This window comes from Thunnus thynnus, chromosome 10 (genome assembly GCF_963924715.1).
Source record: "Thunnus thynnus chromosome 10, fThuThy2.1, whole genome shotgun sequence".
Taxonomy (NCBI): Eukaryota; Metazoa; Chordata; class Actinopteri; order Scombriformes; family Scombridae; genus Thunnus; species Thunnus thynnus.
Window position 1 is genome coordinate 16,035,184 of NC_089526.1, and position 14,286 is coordinate 16,049,469.

A 14,286-nucleotide genomic window follows, 5' to 3' on the forward strand; every position below is an offset into this window, starting at 1 on the left:
AACTAACCCAAACTTAACTAACTGTCAGATAAATGTGGTGGACTAAAAAGCACAATATCTACAAATGGAGTACAACTATAAAGTACTATTAACAGGAAATAGTCAAGTTAAGTACAACTAAGTCAAAATTGTGCTATAGATTACAGCACTTGAATAAATGTACTTTTCATAACTGAGCAAAGTATAGGCCTAGAAAACCCAAGGATCACTAAAAAAGCCATAGAGGCTATTACTATATTGTAGGTGGATATCACTAAAAAAATACATTATAGCAATATTATAGACACTAGAAGAAATTTAGCAACTGTGGAGTGCAATACACTCACAACAAATTAACTAAAAACTGGAACAAAATGACTTGTTTATTCATTTATCAGCCAATTAAAAATCAGAAATGCTTCCATTATACATCTTTACAAGTGGGACAAAGTTTGAGGCGCATACCTCAGACACACTGTAAATCTATAGGAATACAATTGTTTTCCATCCAAATATCATCATTCCAGACAATGTCCCGGTGTGTTTATCGCACCACCAAAACCCACACAACCATTATATTCTGCTCTGATTATGAAGCCTCTGTTCATTGCCTCTTCTATTACTGTTATTATTAATAAATCAAGCAAGCCGTGAAGACCCGGACAGATAAGTTAGGAGGGAATAAGGGGGGGTCGGGCTGGAGGTGGTAATTGCTGGTGTAACGGTGTGTGCAGCCCCGCGGTGGCCTCGTAAGCGACCCGCTTTATTAGATCGGCCGGTATCGATCCTCGCTGCGCGGCGTTGACTAATCTCCAGGCGGGGAGAGAGAGAGCGCGGATCGATGAGCCTGGATTCAATCATGTCTGGAAGCAGAGAAGGTAATTTATTGTAATCACCGGTGCTAAATGGAAAACGTGAGAACAACGCGCCCGTGAGGTCCGCAAAGAGAACTACAACATCAGGGTGGAGGTTTTCCAGTGACGGGAGGCTGGAGATGCTTCAGCGCTGCAGTCTGCAATTATGGATATTCAGTGTCAAACAGATGAATCAATATGAGCCTGCTGGTTGACCTTCAGTACTTTGTCCATGCTGCTGCACACTCAGTTTCTAAAACCTGATTTTCTCACCTTGACAGAAAACCTTTTCACATTATTTACTAATACATTTTGATAGAGGCTCTCTTTCCAGGCAGCTTGCTCTTATTGGATTTAGAAAGAAGACAAATGGATTCGTGAATAAGATAAATCAACAGCTGTATTATAAGCTCTGCAGATCTGTATGAGATTCATCTCAAAATAGTAACATGACGATAGAAAAAGATGACACAGATTGATGTTTTATTCAACAGCACAGAGGGCCATTACTTTAGACACACATGTATACTAGTAACACACATATGCATACACACACACACACACACTTTACAGTCTTATTCTGCAGACAGATGTGTCGAGTCTTTTGCAAAAAAAAAGAAAAAAAAAAATCCACCTTGTGTTTATTACATGATCTGTGGGATCTGATCTGAAGATGTGAAAATCTGGCTCCATCAGCAACAGGTGACACCGTGAGATCGAGGCGATAATCAGGCACGCGAGTTACGCTCCTCTTCTTCATTCTCCAGGAGGTAGGCTGGCTTGTATCGTGTCACCCCCCTCACGTCAACCGTCTGGAGGGCAGTGTTTCGACAAGTGTTGTCCATACTGCCCAGTGAGGTGTACCTGCGGGGTCGACACAGAAATTTAAAGCCGATATTTCTGCACCGCAGCTGTTAAGTCGCTCGAAACCTGAACAAAAGGAGGATACAGCGAATGGAAAGAGTGGATGGATGTGTTCTTACCCTTTATCATAGAGAATACAGTAGGGCACATATAACGTCCTCAAGAACGACCAGATGTCATGATACGTCCAGTCCTGTGTGGGAAGATGTCGGATTTAATTCGTCTGTGATTGATTCATGATTAGTTCAATCCAGCTGAAATCATTCTCTCTAAAGTCCTTTGAGATGCACTTCTGTGATGAAGGGCTACATAAATTATCTTGAATTGAGGTCAACTGTTCGTTTCACACACATTTCAGTGTTTCACCATTTTGTATGTTCTACCTTATCATCTGTAACTACCATAATATAAGCATTTGCCATTTCTAAACACAAACATTTCAAATAAAAGAGGTGACACTGTTTCTGCTTGTGCCCTTCTATTCTTTACAAAGCAGATGGACGCAGAAGAAACAGTCTGTGTGAGGGATAAAAATATTAGGTACGAAATATTATAATTTAAAGCTTCACAGATGCAATACTGCATTAAACTGTGGACATGTTGTGATATTTTGTTCACACCCTGTAGATCTGCACTCTGAAACTTCAGTCAAGATGATAAATAACATTAAGTGTAACAAGGGGAAATTGCCTGGCTAGAGCAGTGAAAACAAATTTGTTTTACCAGTCAAAAGGCAGTTTCTCCTGCAACATAATATACACTATAACTTTTAAAAATGTGGGATACTGAAGAACTGTTTGTTTTTTATTTTTATAATTAATGTCTGCAGGTGTTCTTAAGATTTAAAAAAATAAATAGGTGAAGTCAACCTTAAAAATCTTGGTGTTACTTTAGGAGTAACAGGTTTTTTCTAGGAGCATTTCTTACATAATATGACTCGTCGCACCAAAGATAGGAAAAATACAGCATGAGAGAAATACTGAGACGAGTGAGTCAAGTGTGTGAGTCTCACTAGTAACGGGTTGACTCTCATGTAGTCTGGCCAGCCGGGGTCAGTGGGACACATGGGTTTGAGTGTGTGAGAATAGGGGTCACTCCTCCTGGTCCCCATCAGGACGGCTCTCAGCTCCGGCTTCCTCTCTTGCACCTCGCTCAGCGCCTGCCGAATATTGCCCTCCACAGAAAACAGTTCCAGGTCATATCTGTGGGAGAATATTGCCGGATAGTGAGTCATCGTACGGAGAGGATTAGGACAGAGAGTGGAGTTTGAAAATACACAGAATCTACCGATCAACTGAAATGTGTGGGGGGGTTTTTTTTTTAAACAAAGATTTACTTTGGATAAGTGCTACAAGTACACAAAAACAAAAATGAGTTCTCTAAGCATTTCAAATAGACTGATGACTCACCTTTTTATAGTATCCTGGAGGAATCTCTCCATTTCTGGGAATGGAGAGACGATACGGATATAAAGAGCTTTCACCTTGTCTTTACCATCTGAATAGCGCCTGAGAGTGGCAGCAGAGAGAGATGGGACATTAAAAAAAAAAAAGAATAAATAACAAGAGGACAGAAAAAGATTAGATAAGTTCACGTTCATCCTTATCACTATCTGTCCGATACAGGTGAAGAAAAACTAATAGATGTCTCTGAGTGTCAGATTTTTTTCAGTATAGTTGCTGCTCTCCAACTCATTTTCTTCTCCTCTTGCTTCTTACTTTGACACTATATTCCCCACTGTGCTGAAATGGCATCATTATGTTTTTAATTTGAGTCTCCCTATAATCTCTTCTCTTTAGCTATTTGTTTTGTCTCGATTCAACCCTAAATGTTCTGAATGTCTTCACCCCTCCTGTTACCTTTTCATTGCCGCATAGTAGAGATGGAGCAGGGCTGTGCAGTCCTTGCCTCCGTTGAAGCCGACGCAGACTTCCTCTGTCGAATACTGATCCAGTGCAGCCTCGATGGTTTTCAGTGCAGACATAACTTTCTCACCCAACGGTGTGCCTGTGGTGGGAAATGAAATTTTACAAGGAATAAAGTCAAATTTTGTAAGGTGTAAGATAAATGATCCTTCATATATATGTCAATTCAAAGTAGAAATATCTGCTTGTCCTCCTTTAATTATTAATGCTTATTCTATTCTCTGTTCAGTCTCATGCCAGTTATAAAAAATGTTTTATAATCTACTAAGATTTGACAGCTATGATTATTTTTTATTTCTTTGCTTGCTTTATCCATCCCAATGGCTGTGTAAAGTGTAAGAGTTCTCCACAATATTCACTTTATATTAAGTTGACACACTTTAACTGTCATCTCCCACAACCCTCTACCCTCAATCTCCCCCTCACCGCTGTTGGCTAGCGTGTACACCTCAGCAGTAGCGATGGACACCGGGTCAGTGACTAAGGGCACCACGCTACCCTTGGGCAGCTCGTGTACCAGCTGTGCCCGGGCTTTGTCCACCTCCTCCTGGCTGTCTGAGTCCAGCACCAGCCTGACTCTGTGGTAGTTGCTCAGCCAGTCAGGGTAGGAGCCAAGGGCCACCTTCTTGCCCCAACCAGCCTGCAGTTTGGTCAGCACAGGAGCGATCTCTGCTTCATCTGCATCTACAAACACCTAGTACAATACTATCTTTGGTTAGCTCGTTTGTAGTATGAAAACACAGTTTTTATAAATGATACATATGATCATGGCTCTCACCTCACGAGTGTGAAAAGTGGTCCCTGAGCCAGCAAAGAGGTGCTCCAACCCATTAAAGGCTCTCTCCATCAGAGACGGGATCCCAGGAAAGACATACACGTTACGCACACTGACCTGGGAGAAAAGGAAAGATGTGTCTTACAAGATATATGGTCCAGACAGTCGGCATGTCCCTAAAACTGAAGGTGCAATGCATTTTTTATGTAATGGTATGACAATCAATACTTCTAATAATTTTGAGTTAATGGACACATTTGAATATTATTCACTATATACAGAAGCGCATTCAGAAAGTATTCAGACCCCTTCATTTTTTACACATTTTGTTATGTTGCAGTCTTATGCTAAAATTGTTTAAATTCATTTTTTCCCTCATCAATCTACACTTAATACCCCATAATGACAAAGTGAAAACAGGATTTTAGAAATTTCTGCAAATTCATTAAAAAGGAAAAACTGAAATATCACATTGACATAAATATTCAGACCCTTTACTCAGTACTTAGTTGAAGCACCTTTTACAGCCTCGGGTCTTCTTGGGTATGACGAGACAAACTTTACACACCTGGATTTGGGGATTTTATGCCTCTTTTCTTTGCAGATCCTCTACACTTAATACCCCATAATGACAAAGTGAAAACAGAATGTTAGAAATTTTTGCAAATTTATTAAAAAGGAAAAACTGAAATATCAAATTGACATAAGTATTCAGACCTTTTGCTATGGCACTAGAAATTTAGCTCAGGTGCCTCCCATTTCTCTTGATCATCTTTGAGAGTTTTCTACACCTTGATTGGTGCATTATCGGTTTGCCCACCACCCATACTGTCGTTTTGCTTTTTTTATAGAAATAAAACCCATTTAGTTCATTTTGGCGCATCAGTGCCCACATTCATCAAATTAAAAAAAACTGTAATTTGTAAAGTACTAAGCATGTTATCAATACTTAGTCGGACGACAGACGCTACAATTATAAACTGAAAGTGTCTGCTCTGTGACTGTCTGCAGCAGCAGAGTCACAGCAAAAAGTAGCAGAGTGAGACGTCTGTCCTCTCTCCTGTTCTCTGCTGTAAACAAACATAAATCGCTAGGTATTAGCAAGCAGCTGTTCTCATGTCTATCCAGGTCTCAGTGATTGTTTTCAGCAGAAACTCCTCCGCTCTCTGCCTGTTCGACCTACCCTCGGTGTGTCTCTCTCTAGATGACAGACAGGTTGCTCTGGTTCTGAGGCAGTCATCGTCTGGCTCTTCCCTGCGTCTGTGTGCACTGCGGACTGGCTGTACACAGAGGAGGACCCGCTGACAGCAGCCTGAAGCACGTTATCACTAACCCTTAAGTAAGGGGAAGATCTAAACTAAAAATCTAAGTGCTCTACGGATGAGCGTCATTGACGAAAAATCTTATCTAGTAAAATGTCTGGTTTAACCAGTAACACCAGTGTTGTCACGGGTTTATTAACCTGTGGGAAAATTTCTTCGCCATGGCATCCTTAGCACACACCTGTCTATCTAAGGTCTCACAGCTGACAAAGCATGTCAGAGCAAAAACAAAGCCATGAATTTGAAAGAATTGCCTGCAGAGCTCAGAGACAGGATTGTGTTGAGGCACAGATCTGGAGAAGGCTACAAAAAATTTCTGCTGCACTGAAGGTTCCCAAGAGCACAGCGGCCTCCATAATTCTTTAATGGAAGAAGTCTGGAACAACCAGGACTCTACCTAGAGCTAGCCACCTAGCCAAACTGAGCAATCAAGGGAGGAGGGCCTTGGTAAGAGAGGTGACCAAAAACCCAATGGTCACTCTGGCTGAGCTCCAGAGATCCTGTGTGGAGAGATGAGAAACTTCCAGAAGGACAACCATCATTGCAACTCGCCATCGATCTGAACTTTATGGCAGAGTGGCCAGACAGAAGCCTCAGTGAAAGACACAGGAAAGCCCGTTTGGAGTTTGCAAAAAGCACCTAAAGTACTCTAAGATTGTGAGAAACAACATTTTCTGGGCTGGTCAATGTTGAAGCATGGTGGTGGTAGCATCATGCTGGGTGCTTTTCAGCGGCAGGGACTGGGGGACTGGTCAGAGTTGAGGGAAAGCTGAGCAAAGTACAGAGATATCCTTAATGAAAACCTGGTCCAGAGAGTTTAGGACCTCAGATTGGACCTGAAGTTTCACCTTCCAACAGGACAATGAACCTAAGCACACAGCCAGGACAATGCAGGACTGGCTTAGGGACAACTCTGTGAGTGTCTTTGGGCGGCCCAGCCAGAACCCTGACTTGAACCCAATCGAACATCTTTGGAGAGACCTGAAAATGGCTGTTCGCTGACAGTCCCCATCCAACCTGACAGAACTCGAGAGGATCTGCAGAGAAAAGAGGCATAAAATCCCCAAATCCAAGTGTGCAAAGCTTGTCACGTCATACCCAAGAAGACTCGAGGCTGTAAAAGGTGCTTCAACTAAGTACTGAGTAAAGGGTCTGAATATTTATGTCAATGTGATATTTCAGTTTTTCCTTTTTAATGAATTTGCAGAAATTTCTAAAATCCTGTTTTCACTTTGTCATTATGGGGTGCTGATTATAGACTGATGAGGGGAAAAAATGAATTTAAACAATTTTAGCATAAGGCTGCAGCATAACAAAATATGAAATAAGTGAAGGGGTCTGAATACTTACTGAATGCATTATATTATTCATTATGGTACAATTAATGTTAGGCTATATTTCAAATACCTTACTGTATAAACATTTTGGTTAATGCACATATGCATGTAACTAATTTATTCCATTCAATGACATAAAGGACTACTCTAGTAGACTTATAAACAACAATGTATCGTGCACTGCACAATCATTCAGTACTGTGCTGCACATACTACTTGAACTATGTACTGTAGTGTTAATTAAGAAGAAATAGCAATGTGTTAATGTTTATATTTCACCAAACTGTAACTCATTTACAGGTGTATATGCCTTCCACAGCTGTTTTCTGTAAATGTTCAATCTCATAGTTTTGCCAATCATGTGAAGCTGTTTTTCATCCCTACAGTTAATGGTTAGCAGTTGCTGTTGCAAGCTGTCTTCTAAAACAAGCCAAGATACACCCCCGTGACTTTGAGTGAACATCTAACAGAAATTTATGTCAGCTAAACATTTTTATATATTATATACCCCTGAAAAGGCAGCTTAAAAAGGTGATACTCAGCACAGTGGACATGTGGGACATCTATTTTAATAAAAGGTGCAGTCACTCAGTCACAGTCAGAGGAGCGTACTGATCCATCAAAGCTTAGGTAGAATTTGATCTAATTTAGTGTTCTATGACAACATGATCCATGGCATGTGATGACTGCGAGCTAATCTCCGTCCATCCTGAGTTTACTCACCAGTGGGTAGCGGTGGGGCTGTCCAGTCTGAGGGTCAGTTCCATAGTTGAGTTTAGCTGAGCGAGGCACCATGGCCAGCTTCAAGGCAGCGCTGTTTTTGTCCATCGCCCCGAAGAATTCTTCTACCAGCCGGACGAGGTCAGGGTGGGGATACAACTCCTCTTGGAATGCCATGGCGACGCTCTCAAAGGTAACGTCGTCATGGGTGGGTCCTATGCCCCCTGAGGTGATGAGGTGAGTATACTGAGATGAAAGGAGGGCCACTTCTTTGGCAATGACCTCCTGTATATCTGGTATGACTGTTATACGCTGCACAGACACTCCAAGCTTCCTTAGCGCTCGTGTCAGAAAGGCACTGTTGGTGTCCACTGTGTGACCCTGAGAGACAGAGGATGAGAGGAGATGCTAAGTTAGTTTCGATTCTGCATTCTGCATTCCCACCCTGACTTGAACAGCACATACAAGGACTAGGCAATGACTTCAAGGTCCTACTTGATGAAATTCAATGATACACAGTGAGCATTTTTGGGGGGCAAGACATGACATTGGGCAAAATCAAAGGCCTCATGTTTAAATCATGATCATGTCAAGTCAAGAAATAATGGTGAACTTTTAAAACCAAGCGCTGCTGCCACATTGAATATACATCATAGGTTTTTCATACATAGGTTTGAAGTATGGATCCTAGAATGGATAACGGTCCACAAAGCTGAGGCATACTGATGAATTAGTGCCATGTTATAGTGTATATTTTAATAAATCAAATACTTTCAAGGCCAAAGATTTACCAGAAAAAAATGGGGTTAGTTAGATTTTCTCAAATCCATAAACTTTCAAGCATCCTCAGTGGGATACTGTCAATCATAACCTAAAAAGTCATACAAACCACAAAAGTATCAATACACTGTAGCTCACCTTAAGTATCTCATCTCCAATGATAAGAATGGCTGCAGTGGTAGTATCCCCGTTGGCTGCGGAGGACGGACTCGTGGACATGGCTGCTTTGCTGAGTTGAGCTGCCAGTCTCCTCGCACGCACCACTGCTCTACTCAGCTTAGGAAAGCCCAGCCTAAAAGACAAGAGGAATACGCACAAAGACACTGTTCATTAAGAAATTGCCCTTCCTTCAAGTATCTTTTGCATGTATTACAGATGACCAAATGTACATTTTGACATCTGTAAACAGCAAACATCTGTGTCAGCAGTCAAAAACAATCAACAGTCAACAAAGCCAAAAGTTTTGACAAAGTTGAAATCTTTTGCTCATGATTTGTTAATTATACACAATGATTTTGGTGTTATCTATGTTATTTATGTAGCTTTTGCAATTACAAAATATTACAAGAGGATATTTATTAATCTTACATCAACATGAAGAATCCATACGGAGTATCCCAAAATACTTCATTACAGTTCAGGCCCTCTTCTCCTTCATAACAACTTGTCTCCTACCAGGGAAAACCTTGGAAGACAAGCGGATAAGAAAAAGAGAGGAAAAAAGGGGGGAGGGAGGGGGGAGAACAGTGAGTGAGTAACTTGTGCATTTCAGCCACACGGGCACAACTCACAGTGTCAATTGTAATATGTTTACTGATAGTGCTTGGGGTTGTTGAATAGTTGAAGTCAATGATTTGTACTTAGGATATTGCACTTGATTAGAATGTATTTAATTCTAGGGTGAAATTATTTTTTATTTCTATTTAATGAGTCTGTTAACCCAGAATCTGAAACAGGTTTGCACATACAAATTTGCCATGGTGTTGTGGTCCATAACAATCAAAAATATACAAAAAAGTTCAGTAATTGTAAATTATGTAAAATGAAAATTTACAATAAAATATGTCAAATAAATTAAAAGTGAAGAAGAGCTGTTACAAGTGTAAAGTTTAAATTGTAGAGAATGAAATGTACAAAATATTAAACAGGAATGTGCAAATGTTCATAGTGGAAACCGTACTGTAGGTTACTTTGAATAAATGGTTGGCACAGTGGGCACACATGCAGCAATGACATTGATGCACCTTCATGCTGGATAGTCAAGCTATTAGCTACAGTAGAACAGACTGGAAACACGTCATGAGTGGAGTGTCTATGAGTTGAAGCTTATGTAAAACACTCTCCCCTTGCATTTGAATCACAAGCAAATTACTGACAAAATGACCCAAAGGATAAAAAAACAAAGATTTTAAGACTTCATTTATACTGTTTGCATTTAACTGTACTGCTGTATCTACTATATAAGTAAATATGTGGTTGAGGGGAGACAAATGGACACTTAAATCCAATGTTGACAGAAGGAGACCGAGAACAGTGTGCAATGTGACAAAGTATTGAGCAGCTGAGTCAGTTTCAGCGGTCAAAGGCGGACAGGGACGTTCAATCTACATCATACACCGGTAGCTGTAACTGTCTTTTTTTGTGTGAACGTCACAAAAATGACAAGACACAAAAATGACGGCCAAATATGAATTAAATGGCCATGTACCTCTATGACAACTCTCAAGTCTCCTTGCTAGGTTACTTAACCCATTGTGGAGCGCGCTAATAGCAATAAGCAAGCGCTAGCATTCATGTAACGTTGCACTACAAAGGAGCTTGTGCTCTGTATACTGCCGCTTTCTCTCAGCTGACGTTGACAATTACTTACTGTAAAGAAAGGTACAATACGGTATATCGGTTTTATATTTGGTGGCCACACTCGCCGAAGCCGAGACAACTTACTTCTGTCGCATATGTTCCCGTTACGTATCCTCATACCGTTTGTGGCTACATGTCATTCAAGAGGCTTGACGCTCTCCGTCCAATCACAAATGAGAAATTGTTTCCTGGGAGGTGCGTAAGCCAATCAGGTTTAAGGAGGCGGGTAAGCCTGGCAAGCGTTTTATGTACGGAAGTTAAGAGAAGAGATTTTTTTTTTTTTAAACTTTATTGAGTATATGAATGACCATGAGGTACATTCTTGAGAACAAAACGCCAGGGGGGTTCACCAACAACACGTAAGAAATAGATGGTTTATACAATAAAGATCAATAAAATCGGCCATAAATGTAACATTAATAAACTTAGAAACCTCTTGCCACAGTCTTTTAATATAGTAACAATGCCAAAATAAACGAGGCACAGTTTCAGGATGTGCAGAGACGATAAGAGGAAGTTTGCCCTGTTGTTTCAGGATTAAAGCTGTTAAGACAGTTTTTTGTTTTTTTTAATTCTTGATTTTAGAGAACACATGTATATTAACAGTATGTACACACAAAACTGTCTATACCAGGGGTATATATACAAAGTTACAAGAAAAAAAAAAATTTAAGAAGTCATACAAATTTAAAATAATGTATCATAAGTCCATAAGAAATTTATCAAAAACACAATTACTTTTAATGACCTTAAGGCCTCTTATCATGGTGCCATATTGATGCAGTTCTTGATTAAAAAATAAATAAATAAATAAATAAAAATAAAAAATCGTTTGGAGTCTGCCCATCTCTTCTTGTTAATGTGAATTATTCCCAATAATAAAATTAATTGTACAAAAAAAACAGCTTTTTCCTTCTCATTACCTTCAAAACATATGAAAATGTCTTTGTCCTGAAATTTGATTGTTTGCCCAGTTTTTCTTCTTATATCAAGCTGAATATCCACCCAAAATATTCTGGTATATAAAACAAATGACAGATGGTTTCTTCTTCTAGTCCACAGAAATTTCAAGAATATTCAGTATTAATTCTAAATATCTCTAATGTCTTTTTTGCTGCAAAACTTTAAAAGAAACCTCTTTAATTTTATTACTAACACAAAATTTGTCCCCAACTTGCCAAATTTCTCCATAATGCGAAGCCTAAAAGGATCTTCATGGAAGCAGAGTTACAGCTTGTATGTAATTCCTGATGTATGAGTATGAGTATGAGTTAAATCAATAGTAGTGACAGCTTACCCTTCAGTCAATATGCACTTTGTACCTTCCCAACTGTGCCAAGAAACCATTTCTTCCTCTGCTTGTATCATACCCACATAACTATAACTCTTCTGCCTCTGCTGGCTGGAGGAGCTGACAACTCAACCTGACTGTAAACTGTAAACTGCTGTTACTTTCTTGGCCTGTAGGTGGCGCAAAGCGGCATATTTACAACCGCGTCAGGCGCTGCGGCTCTGCCACTGGATGATATTGAAACAAAGTGCAAGATGAATTGTTTATGTTACACGGTATTTTATCATCTTGAGAATACATTGTTGGTTTTAATATACATGTTATGTTAGAATAAAGTATAAAAAGGAACCAGTTGAAGCCCTGATGGTTGTATTTATCATCCCAGACTTTCTAACCAGAGAGCACCAATCAATTGAAGCAATCATGTAATATTTGCTGTAACTGTCAGAACGTAAGAGTTAATTAAGAGTTAATATAATATTTCCATGGTATTTACGGGTTGTTTTTTCTTCTTCAATAGTATTAAGATAAGATAAGACTTTATTTATGCCCTGAGGGGAAATTCACATGTACCAGCAGTACAGGAAACAGGGAAACAGATAAGAATAGATAGGAGTAATAAATACAAACAATATTAGAAGTAAATTTAATTTAATCTTCATACATTATAAACATGACAATACTTAGGCTATATACATGACATGTGGTTCTGGTAGGTGTAGCTGTAGTTATATATGTATATTTTACAAAGTAGTGAGTACAAAATATAAAGAAAACATGCAGTAGTGTTATCTACACAGGCCAGCTATATTTCTGCGCATTGTAGTCTGTGTGCAAGAGTCAGTTTGTGTGCACTAGTCAAGTCAAGAGCACTGGAGGGTGAAGGAGTGTGTGGGGTGGGATGGAGAGAGTGGGGGCGGTGGGTCTTCACAGCTGTTTTACCCACAGTTCTTGTTGTACAGTCTGATGGCAGTGGGCACAATGAATGCCTAAAATTCTGTCTTTCCCTTTGGTGGAATTAGTCTGTGACTGAATGAGCTGCCCATACAGTTCAGCATAAAGCAGTTATTAGTGTGCAGATGTGCAAATGAAGGTGGTATGGAAGCTCAGGAGAAGAAAAAAAACAGGTGAAAAGTTTAGAATGATAAAATAATTTGATAAAACATACTAAATTTGATAAATATACTAAAACATACATGACTTACTAAGCACCAATGTATAATAATGTCAAATTGCTGTCTTATCTCTGTCTAGTAGCTCATAATTTTGATGATAAAAATTTGAATTTTGACTTTGTATCTCAGCATTTTGACTAACTGTATTATCTCATAATTTTTATTTATCATGAGTATTAATATATTTGTCATTTCTATGCATTTTCATCCATTTTTCTTTCCTGGTGAACATGGGCTTCCATGATGTAGGGATAGCTTTTTTCATAGCCGACATTTCACTTGTCATAGTAGGAAAAGCACAGGAGTTACTAATAACATGATCAACAATGGTCATTATGTGTCTCAGTAAGTTAGACAGTGTATCAGTGAGTCAGCCATCATTCATTTTATTATTTACACCTGTGCTTTTCCTACTGTGACATGTCAAGATGTCTGCTGTGAAAAAGGCCTATTGTGCAAATATCCATCCTGGGTGCATGTGAGCAAGTTTCACTGGAGTTGTTTGGGTTAAGTCAAGTGCCTCACTCAAGGACATGTTTACCTGTCGATGGTATTTTTAGGTTATAGCTTCAGCAGAAAGATTATATCTCTTTCCACCACCAGTCATTTTAAGTAGTCACTTTAAAAATGTTTGGAGCTGCTTACATTATTTGTGACTATAAGTGTACATTTACCCAATTACTGCATTTAAGTACAATTTTGAGGTACTTTTACTTTACTTTTCCATTTTATGCTACTTTATACTTCCACCCCACTATATTTTTGAGGTAAATATTGTACTTTCTACTACACACATTTATTTGACATATATAGTTACTAGTTATTTTTCAGATGAAGATTTGACACAATGGATAATATAACAAGCTTTTAAAATGCAACACATTGTTAAAGATTAAACCAGTGGTTTTCAACCTTTTTGATTTTTGACGTCTTACAAAAAGCAGTGTGTAGTCGGGGTCACATTTCAGATGTCTAGCCCTTTCATGCATGGTGCCCACTACAGTGGACGTCATGCAACAAAGGGTACATTCTGTCTATTGGGCTTAGGTCTTGTTTTTCAAATATCCTCTCTATTGTTGTTGTTATCTAAAGTGTCTATGTGTTTTCATACCATTTGCTCTTAGTAATAAAATTATATATATATATATATTGCCTATATTGATTTCCATAAATCACTTTTTACCCTGTTGATGCATGGTGTCCACTGCAGTGGACACATTTCAAAATTCAATATATTAAAAAAAAAAGTTACTGACATGATTTTTCACTTGTTTAAGAGTAAAAATAAACAATAAACAAAATTTTTACTCTGTGATTTAATAATTCATGCATGAAAGGGCTAGAGAGTTGTTAACAGCTCCACTAAATAGTGATTTTTCCCTCTAAACTTCTCACGTGGTTTCA

At 39.0% G+C, this 14,286-nt stretch overlaps 1 protein-coding gene across 3 annotated transcripts; it reads right to left on the reverse strand.

The window, feature by feature from the left end:
• Positions 1 to 1,299: 1,299 nt before the first annotated feature.
• On the reverse strand, positions 1,300 to 11,738 carry flad1 (flavin adenine dinucleotide synthetase 1). Of its 3 annotated transcripts, none has more exons than XM_067601455.1 (11): positions 11,714 to 11,738; positions 9,145 to 9,241; positions 8,695 to 8,848; positions 7,780 to 8,157; positions 4,401 to 4,514; positions 4,049 to 4,316; positions 3,557 to 3,704; positions 3,107 to 3,205; positions 2,710 to 2,899; positions 1,817 to 1,890; positions 1,300 to 1,697 (listed from the first exon to the last, which is right to left on the reverse strand). In XM_067601455.1, exons 2-11 carry the CDS (start codon positions 9,150 to 9,152, stop codon positions 1,562 to 1,564), a joined length of 1,569 nt encoding a protein of 522 aa, XP_067457556.1. In that variant the 5' UTR covers positions 9,153 to 9,241; positions 11,714 to 11,738; the 3' UTR covers positions 1,300 to 1,561. The 3 variants fall into 3 exon arrangements, with proteins under 3 accessions (XP_067457556.1, XP_067457555.1, XP_067457554.1); XM_067601454.1 differs by lacking the exon at positions 11,714 to 11,738 and adding an exon at positions 10,501 to 10,588; XM_067601453.1 differs by lacking the exon at positions 11,714 to 11,738 and adding an exon at positions 10,427 to 10,546.
• Between the last annotated feature and the right edge of the window lie 2,548 nt (positions 11,739 to 14,286).

Coding starts and splice junctions, on each gene's coding strand:
- flad1 (XM_067601455.1), bottom strand. Junction 2,900..3,106: donor CTCCAGGATACTATAAAAAG/GTGAGTCATCAG, acceptor ATTCTCCCACAG/ATATGACCTGGAACTGTTTT. Junction 1,698..1,816: donor TGTATTCTCTATGATAAAGG/GTAAGAACACAT, acceptor TCGACCCCGCAG/GTACACCTCACTGGGCAGTA.